Genomic DNA, 14918 nt, shown 5'->3' on the forward strand with positions numbered 1-14918 from the left:
TATCTTCATGGGTCTGTTGAACTTGTAATTTCTAGGTTAGGTGCTGCAGCATCAACAGATATTTATCAGTCTGTAGTAACAGCCACGTTTCCAGCACACAGCATTCACCTGCTCAGGAGTTACCTGGAAGAAAACAGCTGTATGCTTTCAAGTGTTGCACAGAAGAAAAACTGCAGATGAGTATTGATGGTTTGTTAATTTAGGACCTGACAGAAAGAGGTGGCTGCTAAGAGTGTTTGGAAAGTTGATAGGGAATTGATTATGGGATGCTTATGAAGGTTATATTCAGCTTAGTGCAGGTGTTTGTGATGCAGGAGGGGGGGATGCCTTGCAGTACATTATCCCCTGCTCCCATTCTGCTTTCTGTCTTGAACAAGGGAGGGACCTTGGGAGCTCCTTTCCCAAGGAGGTGATTTGGTGCATGCCAACCAATACAAAAGGGCATTGAATCTATCTTGGTTTAATCAGCTTTGCAGATGACATTTAGAGATGACTGAGAGTCTGATTTTAAGTGTCTTAACTGTGAGATGCTCTTAGTGGGATTTGTTGTAGTTAATCCTTAAACATTCAGTGCACCCACTGCAGAATGAGATGTGAGCACATGCTGAAGGCATATAGAGGTTGGATGCCCTCCTGCTCCCCATCAGCAGCTCCTTGCAGGACACCATGGAAGGGAAATCTGCTTCCCACAGATGTCCAGCCTATGGGGGTTTGGCTAATGAACCAAATCCTATTCAACTTTTTTGCTTTACTGAATCATCTGAGCGCTGGAGTGATGTAAGAGCAGGCAATGTGCATTATGTATCTGGAGAAAGCCCTGTGCTCAGTGTCTGTGCTGGAGCCAGAGCTGAATGAGGCTCTCCCAGTCCCTGTGATTTAACCTTTCTTTCCCCTACTGGGAAGGATTCAATGATCTTCATGGTCTTTCCAACCTTAATAAGGGTATGATTTGGTTGTTAGCAGTAGGGGCACTCCACGTGGCTGCTCAGGTTGTATCCTGTGAGTCAGCATCCCAAATTGCACACACGCAGCATCTTCATTACATTCCTGGCACTGGCTGCTCTTGATCCTCAGCCTGGATCTCTCAGACTGGGTCCTGGAGACTGGACTCAGTCTGATTGTCAAGTAGTTATTGCTTGTGATGGAACAAGATGGGCTATTTTCTGGTGCCTTCTCTTCTGGAGTTCATTGGCAATGAGCTAATTCCATCACTTTTGAGTGAATGAGCCCTTCTGCACACACCTGCTTGAGCAATGTGCTGCTTGGCTGCTCTTCTCCCATTTGCTGTAGGAACAGCAGCAAAGCCCATTTGAATGGATTTTGCATGGGAACAATGCCTGAGCAAAAATCCTGCACTTGAAGGCTGGTGAGTTCAAAACTCTGCTGGTTGATTGCTTGGCCACTCTTTGCAGTGTTTGGTACTGAAGATAAATTTCTGCAGTTTTGAAGGTGTCCTGAGACCGCTCCTCTCTCTGGGCAGCCGCCAGAGCTGTGCCTGGGAAACCATTTATACATGTCTCATTAAAGACCCGTGTCTGCCTCTCTCCTTGTTTTTTTGCCATTGGATCAGCTCACTGAGAGCAGCTGTCTGCACTTCTGCAGCAGCACCTCCGGAACTGAGCTCCTGCCTTACAGATTCCCACAGCCGAGGAAATCACAGACAACTGCATGGACACGTGTGCAGGGCATGCAGGCATTGTGCTGAGCTCAGTCCTGAGCTTTTGCACGCTCATGTGAAAAGGAGAGTCTCTAGGAAGCCACACTTGTGCTGGAAGCTGAACTTGCAGCAGTGCCGCTGGGCAGAGGGTTGTGCGCACCAGTGATTTGGGGACGGCGGTCTCACCGTGCATTGCTCGAGTGGCCCCCATCAGGAACCCCTTGCAAATTCATCTCACGTAAGTGCATCCACCATGCTGTTCTCATGGGATATTGTGGCCCTGTGCTTTCTAGCTGCTTTCTGACTCTCCCAGCGTGTAGTTCTTAAGGGTTTGCATCGCAGGGATCTGGGTAGGGTGACTGCTTTGAGGGGTTTGGGGATGGGGCGTGTTGAGTCTTTACAGCTAAGTGCTTTTTCTAAATGGCAAACTGTATTTTCTGTTAGGATCAGCTGTAGTCGATAAAGCAAATAATGCTTCCAAGTGGAGCGTTCTAATTAGTGATTTTTGTTATTTTCTTAGGAAAGAATGAAGCCTGTGTGATTCAGTACACCGTGGATTACTTTAGCCCTAGGTTGTCAAATGGGTCTGTGGTTTATTTCTGGAGGCTGGGGAGGGAGGCATGGGTGCTCTATTCCTTCTGAAAGAGTGGTTGGGCACTGGCAGAGGCTGCTGGGGAGTGGGGCAGTCAGCGTCCCTGGAGTTGTTCAGGAGCATGGAGATGTGGCACTGATGTGGGCAGTATTGCTGGTAGGTGGTGGCCGGTCTGGATGATCTTAGAGGTCTTTTCCAGTGTTAATGACTCTGATTCTGTCAAACCTAAAACACCTTTAATAGTCTGGGATTTTTGTTTGCATTCTTTTCCAGGAAAACAGGGTGCTGTTGCAAAGGGATGTGATAGATGGATTCTGTTTTCAGGCTGGAAAATATCACATAGCAGATTGAAGTACAAATGTTGAAAGAATATACTTAAGGTTTTAAAAATAATAATTATGTAAAAAAATAACACTAATCTGGATGAATAGATCCTTCCATATGCTGCAAGCTAATTACCACTCAGTGAAAGAAATTGTGTGCATGTTTTGCTAGTCACTTCCTTTGTGCCCTGTGCTGCCAAGAAGGGTCTGCTAAGTGTATTTTCTTGAATACCATTGTTTATACAAAAAAAAAAAAAAATCTGGGCATATAACAAATACTTTCTCCCAGTTTAAGAACAGCCAGCCTGATGTTATCTGATCTAGCGTAGCTGTTATGAACTCAGAATTCCAGCACTGTTGTCTCCAGTGGGCACTGGGAATGCTTGTCTCGCCCATGGGAGAGCAGCTTTCGTACCAGCCACCTCCTGAATGAGACCTTTATGTGAATGCCTTTGTTCAGTACGTCTGTCTGAGGTTCAGTGCCCTCCCAGCTGCCTCCCAAAGACAAATATCAGCCTCAATGGGCACCTCCTTGCATTCAGAGCAAATCCACTTTGCAGCAGCTCCCATTTGCTGTTCGTTGCTCATTCATAGTTCCCATTTGGTTTCTTATTGTCCTCCTTCTTTTCCTCCTCATTGCAGACTTTTTTTCTAGGTATCATTGCCTGTGATGTTGAAGTTTGCATCAGATCTTGATACCTGCACAGTGGGGCTTACTCCAGGGAACAGCAGGGACGACAGATTTTCAGGGTGCCAGATGCAGAGTTCATCTCCATGCCAGCCCTTACATTCGTGTCCCGTGAGATAAGCCATTACAGACCCAACTTTTCAGCTTTGAACTTGGAAAGCTTTCAGTCGTTGTTTCCTAGTCAGCCATAAATCTCCAGGGCTGCTTCCTCCCACAATGTGCTGCCAGGCACTCGGCCGTTCCCTGTAAAGCATTGCAGCCATCCTCTTCCCTCTTTCTTTCTTCATTCTCCCACTGCTTGAAAAGGCCGTGATAAATCTTGCAGGAAACAGCTGCTTCGTCGATGTGCTCAATAATTGGAATTTGGGTAGAGCGGTGTGGGCTGGGTTTTGCTTGGCTGCCAACAATATCACTTCTGTGTCTTCCAAGCTGCTCTGATCCCTCTGTGGGAACCTGGAGAACCACTGTGAGCCAAAGGAAGCTGTGCAGCAGGTTGGACCCCTTGTTTCTTGCCTGGACAGACAACAGTGTATTCAGCAGGGGCTGAGGCCTCTCTGAAAACTGGTGCTCTGGACTGCCCTTTGGTCCATGGCTGTATGGAAGCTTTCAGCCAACCATGCCCAAGCCATGGCTTGCAGTCTGCCACCAGTGAGGTGGTGCATTTCAGCAGTGATCATGGTCAGTCACCTCCACGTATTTTTTTCCAAGCAAAAAGGAAGGGCTAATGGTAGTGAAAATAGTGTTTTGTAACTGAGAATGTCACTATCAGAGTTCTTGTGCTCTTTGTAGTTGTTGTCATTTCCATGGAAAAAAATAAAAGGCATTACTTTTGGAGCAACCCACATATATACAGCCCAAGACAATTCCTCTTCACTCAGTGTGGCCCAGGCAGGCCAAAAGGTTGGGCACTCATGCTCTGTGCTGTGACCATTGATTGGGGGAATTGGTGTCACGCTGTGCATGGAGGTGCTCCCCAGCCACACAGCCCAACACCCTATAGCCTATCTATAGCTCTAGATATATGGGATTTTTGGGTGGTCCTGTGTGGGGCCAGGGGTTGGATTCAATGATCCTTATGGGTCACTTCCAACTTGGGGTGCTGTATGATCTGTCAGGTTAAGCTGGTGTTGTGTTAGGTACAGATGTATTTGTTTGCCTGGTGGTTGGGAACAATCGTACCCAACAACAAGAAAAACCCTGGCAATTAAAATGTTGAAGGAAAGCCCTCTGTGGGGGCATTGTATAGCTCTGTTGTAAATATAGTGCATTTTCTCCCTTCTTCCCTGCCTTCCTGGCACAAGGCACTACGCTGGGATATCTTTCTTTTTTTCTTTTTCCCTCTTTTAAGCCTAATGTGCCTCCATTTTATCAATTAGCTGCCTGTCTCCCGATTCCCATGGCAACACAATAGGCTGTTGAGTTTCTGGTGCTGTTGGCAGTCGGGGTGCCTGGCATGTATCGCGGGAGCCGTGAGATGACAAAAGAGTTCTGCAGGGAGTAGGAAATACATGGGTAATGCTCACTGTGCACTGCTCCTCATGCTAAACTACTTCTCTTTCCCTCTCCCTCCTCCCCTTCCAAAAAAAGTTTCCTTTCTCTTTGTTTCAGTTACACAGTGATAAGGAATGAGTGTCAGAAGACATGGATGTGTTGGAGGGCGTGCGGCTTTGGTGGGTATGGATAGCACTCGTAGCACGAGGCTGTGTGTGTCATTGGGATCTTGCTGTGAAAGTTATCCCTGCTGATGCTGGAAAGAGATGGAAAGCTGAAGCAGAAGGCAAGGAGCAGAGCTTGTGTGAAGGGGGTTTCTTCCTCCTGTACCGTGCTCCAGGGATTTCAGACACATGGCTTTTGTTGGCGCTGTAATGAGAGCCATGTGAGCAGGCTGTAGCTTCAGATCCAAACCTTTAACCTCCCCTGTGCTGAGCTCAGAGGAGTTTGTCTGGCTTCTGTGCCTGAACCAGCACGGGGTGCCCGGTCAGCATCAGCCTTGACATGGGAGGAGCTTACAGAAAAGGCTGCAGCAGGGCTGCGTTAGCCTTACAAAAGCAAAAGGGAAAATGGAGATTTAGAGTTGGATAAGATGTGCGTTTAGCGGATGCTGCGTCTGACTTTGATTTCTAAATTGTTGTTCAGCCCTGAAAGCTGTGACCTACAGGAAGACCATTTAAATTGGAAAGAATGAGCTTGACTAATGAGCACAATAGGGTTGTAAAGCTGGAAAGCCGAAGCAGAGGAGATCCCACACACTGTGCTGTGTCTCAGAGCCTGCTAGGAGCAGAGCCAGGCAGGAGCTGCTGTCTGTCCTGAGGTTCGTGTTGGATGGAGCAGCAGAGAGGGAGGCAGTGATCTTTGGGTGTGAAGGAGCAGGAATTTCTTCTTTACCATCATGAGGTAACTGCTGGTGGGAGGGTTGGAGCAGAAGGTACTCAAAATCTGTGGGTTTTTTTGTTGTTGTTGGGTTTTTTCTTTGTTTCTCTAGTGTAACTCTGTTCTCTGCTTTGTACCTGAGATCTGTACCATTGCTTTGTTGTTAGCAACTTTTCATGGAGCTTTCCTGCTTCGTTGGTGAGCCCAACCAGGACAAGCAGATGTCCAGGTGACACAGGCATGGTGAAGCTGTTTGGGTGCCTATAGGCTGGAGAGAGCTCAGGAATTCTGAACACCTTGGTGGCTTCCCACTCAGCTCCTTTAGGAAAGGTAACCCCCCAGTGTCTGCTCTTAGAGGGCAATGCCATTAGCCAGTTCTGCTATCAGCTAATTTCTGCTGTGGGCTATTCTGATATGCTCTTGGGATCAAGGACAGATCAGTCACTGCTGCCTTTTGCCTTTGTTTGGAGCTTGGCCTAGCTCTTGCTGAAGGGGGGCTGTAAGAACGAAGGGGGCAGGCTCTTCAGTAGTGATAGGACAAAGGGAGATGGCTTCAAAGCAAAAGAGGGGAGATTTAGATGAAATATAAGGAAGAGGTTTTATACAGTAGTGGTGGTGAGGCATGGGAACAGGTTGCTTGGAGAGGTGATGGATACCCCATCCCTGGAGATACCCACGGTCAGGCTGGAGGGGCTGTGAGCACTGATGGAGCTGTGGGTGTCCCCATGCCTTGCAGGGAATGGGACCAGATGCTCTTTAAAATCCCTTCCAACTCTAAGGATTCCATGATTTTTAGCCTGCTCTGGGTGTTGTATGATCATCTAATTAATGGCTCTGCCAGATCCGAAGGCAGGAAGAATGGGTGTAGTTTGACCACTGTTGTTTTCCCTGGAAACAGAGTGCACAAAACCTTTTAATTGTGCTGTAGGAAAGTTGGTGGCTTGGTCATTTTTGTATATGGGTAATGAAAGCATGCACTAGAATACCAAGTTCCTACACTACAGCTGTAATGAAAGTAAACCTTCTGGCAGTTCTTCTCTTACATGCTGTCTCTTGGAATAGCCTTATGCTAAATGATCATAATGCTTCTGAGTGCATGCTCTCCTCAGAAACCTGTAATTAGACACTTTCTCCAAGATGCTGTAATTGCTGCAGTTTGGCAGGCAACTAAAATGAACAAAGTCTATGAAGTCCCACTAAAATGTCGGTTTTATTTCTTTTACTGGAATTCTGTGTGGCACCAGGAGTCCAATGGAAACTCCCACTTTGATTTTTTTTCTGTCCTAGATGATTTTTGGAGGTGTTTGCTCTGGTGGGTGCTTCTGGATGGGGGTGTAAGTTGTGCTGCAGTGTTTGTTCAGCCCTGGAGCAGCTTTCTTCCTTTCTGTGCTTCTGAAGGGCTGTGGTGATAAAATGCTGCAGCCATATCTGGCTATTAAACTGCGAAAGACTTTTGTACCAACTCTCAAGTGTTGATGCTGTGTTCTTTCCCCTGGAATCAGACCTCCAGCACAGCTCAAATTACTTCGGGTTGAGAGCTTTGTGTTCTCTGGGCTGTGCAGGAGCTGAGCTGGATCTGTCAGACCCATTACTTTGAGAAGAGCTGTGGAAGTGGTGCTGGCTGAGCTGTAGTGATGGCTGAGGCTGGATGAATTTCACAGTCCAGATAAGCACTCACGTTTGGATCATCCCTGCCACTGTTCAACTTTCTTTGCCTGCCCTGTCCAAGAGCTGTTGCCCACCCCCCTTTTTTGACTTGGGGAAGTTTTAATGAAGTCCATATGCTCTTTATTTTAGTTCCTCTGGGGTCTAGGCTGAAAGCATGATGTTTGTAGTAGATTTTGTCACTGGGGTCAGCAAGCATAGGGTCACTGCTAACTTGTTTGCTGGAGTTGTTGCTGATCCTTCATGTGCAGCCGTGTACTTAAGGGAGATGGTTTAGTGGGCACAGTGGTGATGGACTGATGGTTAGACTAGATGATGTGGGTGGTCTTTTCCAACCTTAATGATTCTGTGATTCTGTAATCATGTTACGGAAAGTTTGGCTTTCTGTTTCCCAGATAAGCTGGCCACAACCTCTGGGGACAGTGAATTTCCAGCATCATCTGCAGCTTTTCTTGTCCCAGCAAAGCATAGCTATAGTTCTGGCTTCAGCTTGAGCAGCTGATGTAGAAATAAGAGCATTCCCTATTGCAGGTCTGAATTCTGTACACTGAAGGTCAGCTCTGGAAGAGCTGTGCTAATTGGGGTTTGTAGATGCTTCCTGTTTATAGATGCTCTGTTTGTATTGAACATACCCCAGGTGTCTGCTCACTGCTGGCTTCTGCTCTGCAAAGGCAGAAGCTGGGAAAAGCAAATAATTTGCTAAGGCAGCTGTTGGATCCCACAGAAGCTATTAACGTCCTCCAGTGGGACACTCAATGCTTGGGTTAACTATATGCAGACCTGTGGTTCTATAGAGTTGACTAAAACATCAGTGCCCACTCTTGTTTTAGGACAGAAAGGTGGCTGGCATTGCTCTTGGTTCCCCTTTTTTAAGCACCTCCCAGCACTCCTGTTCTGTTGATCTTATTCACACTGCCATGCAAAATATCCTTCAATGCTGTAATGGAACTGGGAATGAATGTGTGTTATAATCGGGGATGATGACACGGAGTTTGTCCTTTATTTTATGTGGGATCTGGAGAAACTGAGCAGCACGTAGAGATTTCTGTTCAAACTGCCTTTCTGCCAAGGGAGATTTGTAATTAATGGGGTTGCCCTGTTTCTAACCTTTGCCTGATGTAAATGTGCAACCTGAGCCATGCTCCCAGATGTTTCGTTTTTATAAAAGCCCTTTGCTGGTGTTTTGGCCGCCTCTCTACAACACCCTGAAAAGAGGCTGTGGTCAAATGGGGGTTAGCCTCTTTCTCCAGGTAACAGCAATTGGGTGAGAGGTGATGGCCATCAGTTGCTCCAGGGGAGGACGTTGGGAAAAATTCTCAGAGTGGTGATGCGTTGACACAGGGAGGTGGGGGAGTCAACAGCTCTGGAGGTGCTCCAGAAAAAGGAAGCTGTCACGCTGGGTGGCATGGCCTAGGATTGATGGTCGGACTAAATGATCTTAGTGGTCTTGCCATCGTTAATGATTTGGTGATGTAGGATTCCTCCTCATACCAAGCCCTTTGCCCTTGGTTTGCAGGCTCACCTCTTCACAAGCAAAGTGCCACCTCCACCTCCAGCACCGAGAAGTCGGGATCGAAGGCTGCTGAGGTGGGCGATGACTTCCTGGGAGACTTTGTGGTAGGCGAGCGGGTCTGGGTGAACGGAGTGAAGCCAGGAGTGATCCAGTACCTCGGGGAGACACAATTTGCTCCGGGCCAGTGGGCAGGAGTCGTGCTGGATGATCCCGTGGGTAAGAACGATGGCTGTGTTGGAGGCGTGCGCTACTTCGAGTGCCAGCCGCTGCAGGGGATTTTCACACGACCGTCCAAGCTGATGCGGCAGCCCGTGGCTGAGGGCTCAGGGAGCGACGTCCCCTCCGTGGATTCGCTTACAGCTCAGAACTTGTCCCTGCATTCGGGCACGGCCACGCCGCCGCTCTCCACTCGCGTCATCCCGCTGAGGGAGAGCGTCCTCAACAGCGCCATGAAGACAGGCAACGAGTCGGGATCCAACCTGTCGGACAGTGGGTCTGTGAAGAAAGGGGAGAAGGACCTGCGGCTCGGGGACCGCGTGCTGGTGAGTTGATGGTGGGGGAGCCTTCAGAAGGTGAAGGGAAGGGATTTGTTCCATCCCTGGGTGCTTCTGGTTAGGTTTGGGGTGAGGGAAGGATGATGGGTGGTGGTGAGATGGGGGGTGGAATGTGGCATTGGGAAGGAGGTGCCTCGGCCAAGCAGGCTTTGAACTCCTGCATTAATTGTTATTTGGGATGCAGTGTCTTGTGGATATCTTCTTTGCTTTTAATTGGTGCAAGACAACTTACTCCAGAGCACTGCTTGCTCAGGGCTTGCCCAGTACAATAGAGTGCCTTCAGAAGGAGAGTAACTCAAACATGAGAGGGAACTAGAAGAAGAATATTATTTTCTATCCCAGCAATGCTCTCCATAATGGTGTGTATCACAACTTTTGAAGGGTTTGCAGTAGTGTGTCTTGTTGCATGTGTTCATGCATACTCTTTACTCCCTTTTTGGTGCTCCAGTTTCTAAGATATTGGATGTGATGTTAAATCCTTTCCCATGTGGAAAGAAACTTGTGATTATTTTTATTGAAGGGTGGGACATTGCACTGAAGGTTGGGTTATCTATGACTGATATCTGTTGTTTTAGAGTAACTGGTGGTATACTTGTGCTAAAATGGCTTATTGCAAGTTTGTCCCAGCAAAGGAGTCATTTCTTCAGTGGCAATTGAGAAGGAAAAGAGTATCACAGTTTTGTTTAGTATGGATGATGAATGCTGTGATATCAAATGTTGTGAAGAAGCCAGCATTAGAGCACACATTTCTTCTGACTTCATCCATGGAACTGAAGGATGGAGATGACTTTAGCCAATGGGGATAGCAGGTTCCAGGGGCAGGTCTTTGTGCATCCTGGACAGCCTGGCTCCCAGCTGTGTAGTTTGTTTGTGGCATGTGGTTCTCATACCAATAGCTACAGCTGGGAAGTGTAGGCAGACCTGCTCTCTGGTTATAGACAAGGGTTTGGCTCCATGGATGGATGCATCACCCCTGCTGCTGGCCCCGCTGCTTCCAGGGGCAGCAGCAGAGATGCTCTGCTCACACACACTGATGGGTTCAACATTCATAAGCTCATGGGGGCAAAGCAACGTTAGGAATCTGTCCTCCTCTGGCTGGTTTGTCTGCTTCCCTCTTGTCCTTTTACCTCTTGGAGGGACAGTGCTCAAGTGAGGACTGCCCGTTTTAGCAGCAGCAATGCAGGCTGAGCCTTCAGCATGCTCGTGTCATAGAGACTGTTGGTGGTTTTCCCCCTGGCCTTCTGTTTTTTGTTTCTTTGTTTAGATTGTATTTTTGTTGTTGTTCTGTTTGTTTATAAATGAATGGAAGCCCTCCCTGCCTGCTGCCTTATCCACCCCAGATGTTGTTAGAGAATTTGTGCTGTTCTTTGTTACTGTAATGAATAACTTCAAAAGAACAGATCTGAAACGAGCAGAAGCTCTCAGCTTAGAGAAATATTAGGAGATGTTTGCATGCAGTAGCAGAGATCTGGGAAAAGAACAGATAGAATCATAGAACCGTTGAGGTTGGAGAAGACCACTAAGATCACCAAGTCCAGCCATCAGCTGGATTTGAGCCATTTTTGTGTTTCTATGTCTTTGTTCTTAGAGCCTTTCCAGCTGAAGCAGTTGCTAAAAGTAACCTAATGGAGTTTTCCACTAAAAGAGTTAGGTAATGTTTGCCTTTGGCACTTTTGAACTCAGACTTTTTTTTCCCAGAGATGCAAAAATTGCATTAAAGAGGTGAAAAAAAGCCCTTCACTGTGATGCTGCGGAACTCATTTCTTGAGGTCTGGCAGATGAATGTGGAACAATTAACCTTTGCTTTAGTGAGAAGAGAGCTTCCCAAAGTGTGCCAATTGCCCGAGTGCTGCCATTAATGCGAGTCTGCCTTGTTGCCTTTCTCCAGGGACAGAATGGATGGAAAAGGAGATGGAGCAGTTGAGCACTTTCTGCTTGAGAGGAATCTCCGCTATGTTCTTTTTTCCCCCTAAGAAAATGCATTTTACATGCTTTGAGGGGGAGGCAGTTCAGCAGCTGAACTGATTCCACCCTAAAGTGCTTGCTTAAGAACGGTGGGAAGGAGGTGACTTCTCAGTAAGGAAGTCTAAATAAAGAATATCCTTTTCATAGAGATGTTCTGTCCTTGAGCCATCCTTATGTTCCCATACTGAGGTTGCACAATTCCATACTGAAATGTAGTAACAAACATGACTACCTAAGGGCCGTGATGTTTCCTGATTGACTGTATTCCTGTGGAGTGCTGCCCCAGATACTCCTTAGATGGATTCTGTGGTTGTGATGTTGCCAGAACTTGGAGGTGGCTGAAGCTGCAGTTGCTGCTGCAATGGACAGCACTGAAGGTGGGATACGATGGAGCCTTGCCTTGCTGGCAGGCAGCTCTGGCTGCTGGGAAGGTGCTCTGGGCTCACCTCAGGCATGTGATAGCAATCACTTTCTCCTCTGTGCACTGCAGAGTGGTTTTTGCCAGCAGCGTGTTGCCACCTCTTGCTCTTGGCAAATGGCAGGAATTTCTCATGAGTAAACTAATTGTGTCCTCTTCTCTAGCACCCCTTGCAAATCTACACACCAGCCTTGATTTGCCAGCCCAGAGCTGCAGAAAGCCTTTAAGCAGCTGAGTGATAAATCCTTGCCATCAGCAGCTCCCAGCAAGGGGAACTGCAGCCCTTGCCTCTCTCCTTGAGCACAGGCAGCCACGAGCTCTGCTGGCAGCTTGCTTTGAGCTGTGTCAGCCCTGGGACTGAAGTCTGGTTGCTGTGAAGGCATGTGGGGCATTAGGAAGGAACTGAGGAACTTAGTGAAACTAGGAGATAACAGCACATAAATAAAAAGCTGCTGCCTTTTCCCTGCTGCTGCGTTAACCCTTGGAGGCTTTTTGTGCATGCACACATCCTCCTAACCATTCATTTAGGCCAATGCACTGGCCAATGCTTGTCTTCTGTGTGCTAAATTTGACATTAAATAAGAGTTGTGAGTGCCTCATGGCAGAGCAAACTGTATTATTAACATGGGCGGACTTGGTATCAAAGGCAGCCCCAGGAAGGGATGCTGTAATTGCAGGCTTTCCCCTTGCAGTGCATCCCGAGGGCATTATTTTCTCACTGCTGCCTGAAAGATGAATGTGCTTGGATGCCTTGTGTCAGCAGTGCTGTGCTGCGGGGATGGAGGTAAATGTTTGGGTTAAAAGAGGTTATAAAAATTCCTTTGTCATGAACTGTAATTACACACCTGAAGATGAACCGGATCTCCACCTTACCCAGCAGGGTGCTCTGCCTGGCTGCCAGCTGGGATGTACCCCTGGAAATGCTGACATGCACTTCCCATAGGTGTGTGTTCATCCCCCTGTACTTCCAGGTGGTTATTTCCCATGATTTGAAGGGTCTGGATGCAAACTGCTTTGCTTCTGCTAAAGGCATTCTCTGTAAGTCAAGTCCTGTGTGATAATCTTCTGCCATCAGTCTTGGAAGAGCTAAATGGCAAGGAGCTGGGAAGCAGCTTCTCACACTCAGCTCAGTAGAAATATGCTCCTGAGATGAGCATGTGGAAAAGGCAAATGCCTGTCTGAGGGAAAAGATGGCTGCTTCAGCTTAATGCTGGGGAAAGCCTGCCCCTCAAACAGGAGCTAGAAGCACTCCTCCATGAAGATGGGCTCCAGTTCTTGTTGGTATCATCCACTGTCAGTGTAGATGAACAAGAACAGCTCATGCTCTTCATTAGAAGTAGTTGGCAGTCTCAAGTTGGGCACTCATGCTCTGAGCTGTGACCACTGATTGGGGAATTGGTGTCACGCTGTGCATGGAGGTGCTCCCCAGCCACACAGCCCAACACCCTATAGCCTATCTATAGCTCTAGATATATGGGCTGATTTTTGGGTGGTCCTGTGTGGAGCCAGGTCTTGGATTCAGCGATCCTTATGGGTCTCTTCCATGGGATATCGTATGATTGTAAGATGGTCCTCTGAGTAAAGAAAGCACAGATGTGTCAGTATGTTGGGCTTGTTTATGTTCCCACCTTGGTCAGCAGCCTTTCCTTGTGGAAATGGCTTGGAAAAGAGCAGAGAAAATGAATGGGGATGGAGTATGAGATTTATGAGCAGGCAGCACAGCATCATCTCTGTGGTTTCTGCCTGGGGATGTGCTCAAGCAGGGGTCTGCAGCCTGTGAACTGTGCCTGACACTGGAAAACAGTCCCTGTTGATCTGAATTAGTGTTTTTTGGTCTTTTTTCCCCTCTGCCTAAGCAGTGAATCAGAAACAGTGTGTCACTCACAGGCCCTGGGTTGAGGTTCATGCTGAGAGTAAAAGCAGGGTATAAGGGAGAAGAGCAAATGCAGATGACAGGAGTTGGACCTGCAGCAGCCAGATCAAGGCATGGCCTGGTGCTAATTGGACAAATTGTTTAAATGATACATTAGCAGCTCTGATGAAGACAGTGTCTGGGAGATCAGCATCATTGCCTTTCCAGCCCTGGGATACTGGTCTGAATCCAATTTTGTCATTCTGATGAGAAAGCCATAGTAAAATAGGATGTTAGTGTTACTACAGATAGCAGGAAGGTGGGTGGACCTCTTTGATGACTGCACAGTGCTTTTCTCGTGCACTCTGAAGGATACAGAGCCATTTTGTATCTGTGGCTTCTTGTCATTCTGAAGGTCAAGCTCAAGACTTTAAGACTGCTGGAGAGATTTTGTTGAGGAGGTCAAAACACAGATCTCTGGACAGAGGCATGGAAAGGGAGCTCCATACACTCAGTGCTGGAGGTGTGTTTGTGGCCCTGAGTACTGTGCCAGATGGACAGTCATAGACAGTTGTTTTATTTTGTAGTGAAACTGCTTCTATCTTCCTCCCAAGGTGTGATAGTTCTGATTTGTTGAAGGGTAGAATAGAAACAAACGCTTCTGTTTTGATGAGCACATTTGCTGTGTGTGCTGATGTGACCTGCCAGCTGGCTTTTTCCAAAGCATGTTGTTTGTTTTAGCAGTGTTAACAGATTATCAGGGCTGAATAAATCTGCGTGTCTGCATTGGATGAGTTCTCGAGGCTCTCCATCCGTGAGAGTTTGTTGTGTTTGCCAGAAGTTGGGAGGTTCACCATGGGCTGCCATGCGAGTGTGACAGAATGACTCTTAAAAGAGAAAAGTAAAATGGAATCACGTAGCCATCTGGGGGAGTTCTTTGACCAGAGGGCTGTTGGTGTCCCATCCCTGGAGGTGCCCAAGGCCATGGATGGGCCCTGGGCAGCCTGAGCTGGTGGGTGCACCCAGCTCACAACATGGGGTTGGAGTTGGATGGTCTTTGGGGTCTCTTCCAACCTATCCACCCTTTGACTTTCTGTGCTGTGTGGAAGTGGCCCTTTGCAGTGTGGTAAGAATCTCACTGATGGAGGGAGCTCATCAGGTTTTTTGAGGGAGCCTCCCAGAAGTGTTAAATTCCTATCGACGATGTTAGGATGAATTACAATTCTACTGAATGCAACTTGCAGCTCAAGAAACGTATTAGAAGGACACTAAATCATTGCATTAATATTGAGAGAGTAAACTGTCTAAGCTCAAATAAGTC

General features: G+C 47.5%; 1 protein-coding gene across 3 annotated transcripts in view; it reads left to right on the plus strand.

Annotated features, from left to right (window-relative positions):
- Positions 1–14918, plus strand: part of CLIP2 (CAP-Gly domain containing linker protein 2) — a 61109-nt gene that overhangs the window by 16073 nt on the left and 30118 nt on the right. For all 3 annotated transcript variants that reach the window (XM_048966635.1, XM_048966634.1, XM_048966636.1), the window contains exon 3: positions 8812–9350. In XM_048966635.1, coding sequence (XP_048822592.1) covers positions 8812–9350 — 539 coding nt within the window. The remainder of the gene's footprint in view (positions 1–8811; positions 9351–14918) is intronic.

Source organism: Lagopus muta, chromosome 20 (genome assembly GCF_023343835.1).
Source record: "Lagopus muta isolate bLagMut1 chromosome 20, bLagMut1 primary, whole genome shotgun sequence".
In the NCBI taxonomy this organism is placed as follows: domain Eukaryota; kingdom Metazoa; phylum Chordata; class Aves; order Galliformes; family Phasianidae; genus Lagopus; species Lagopus muta.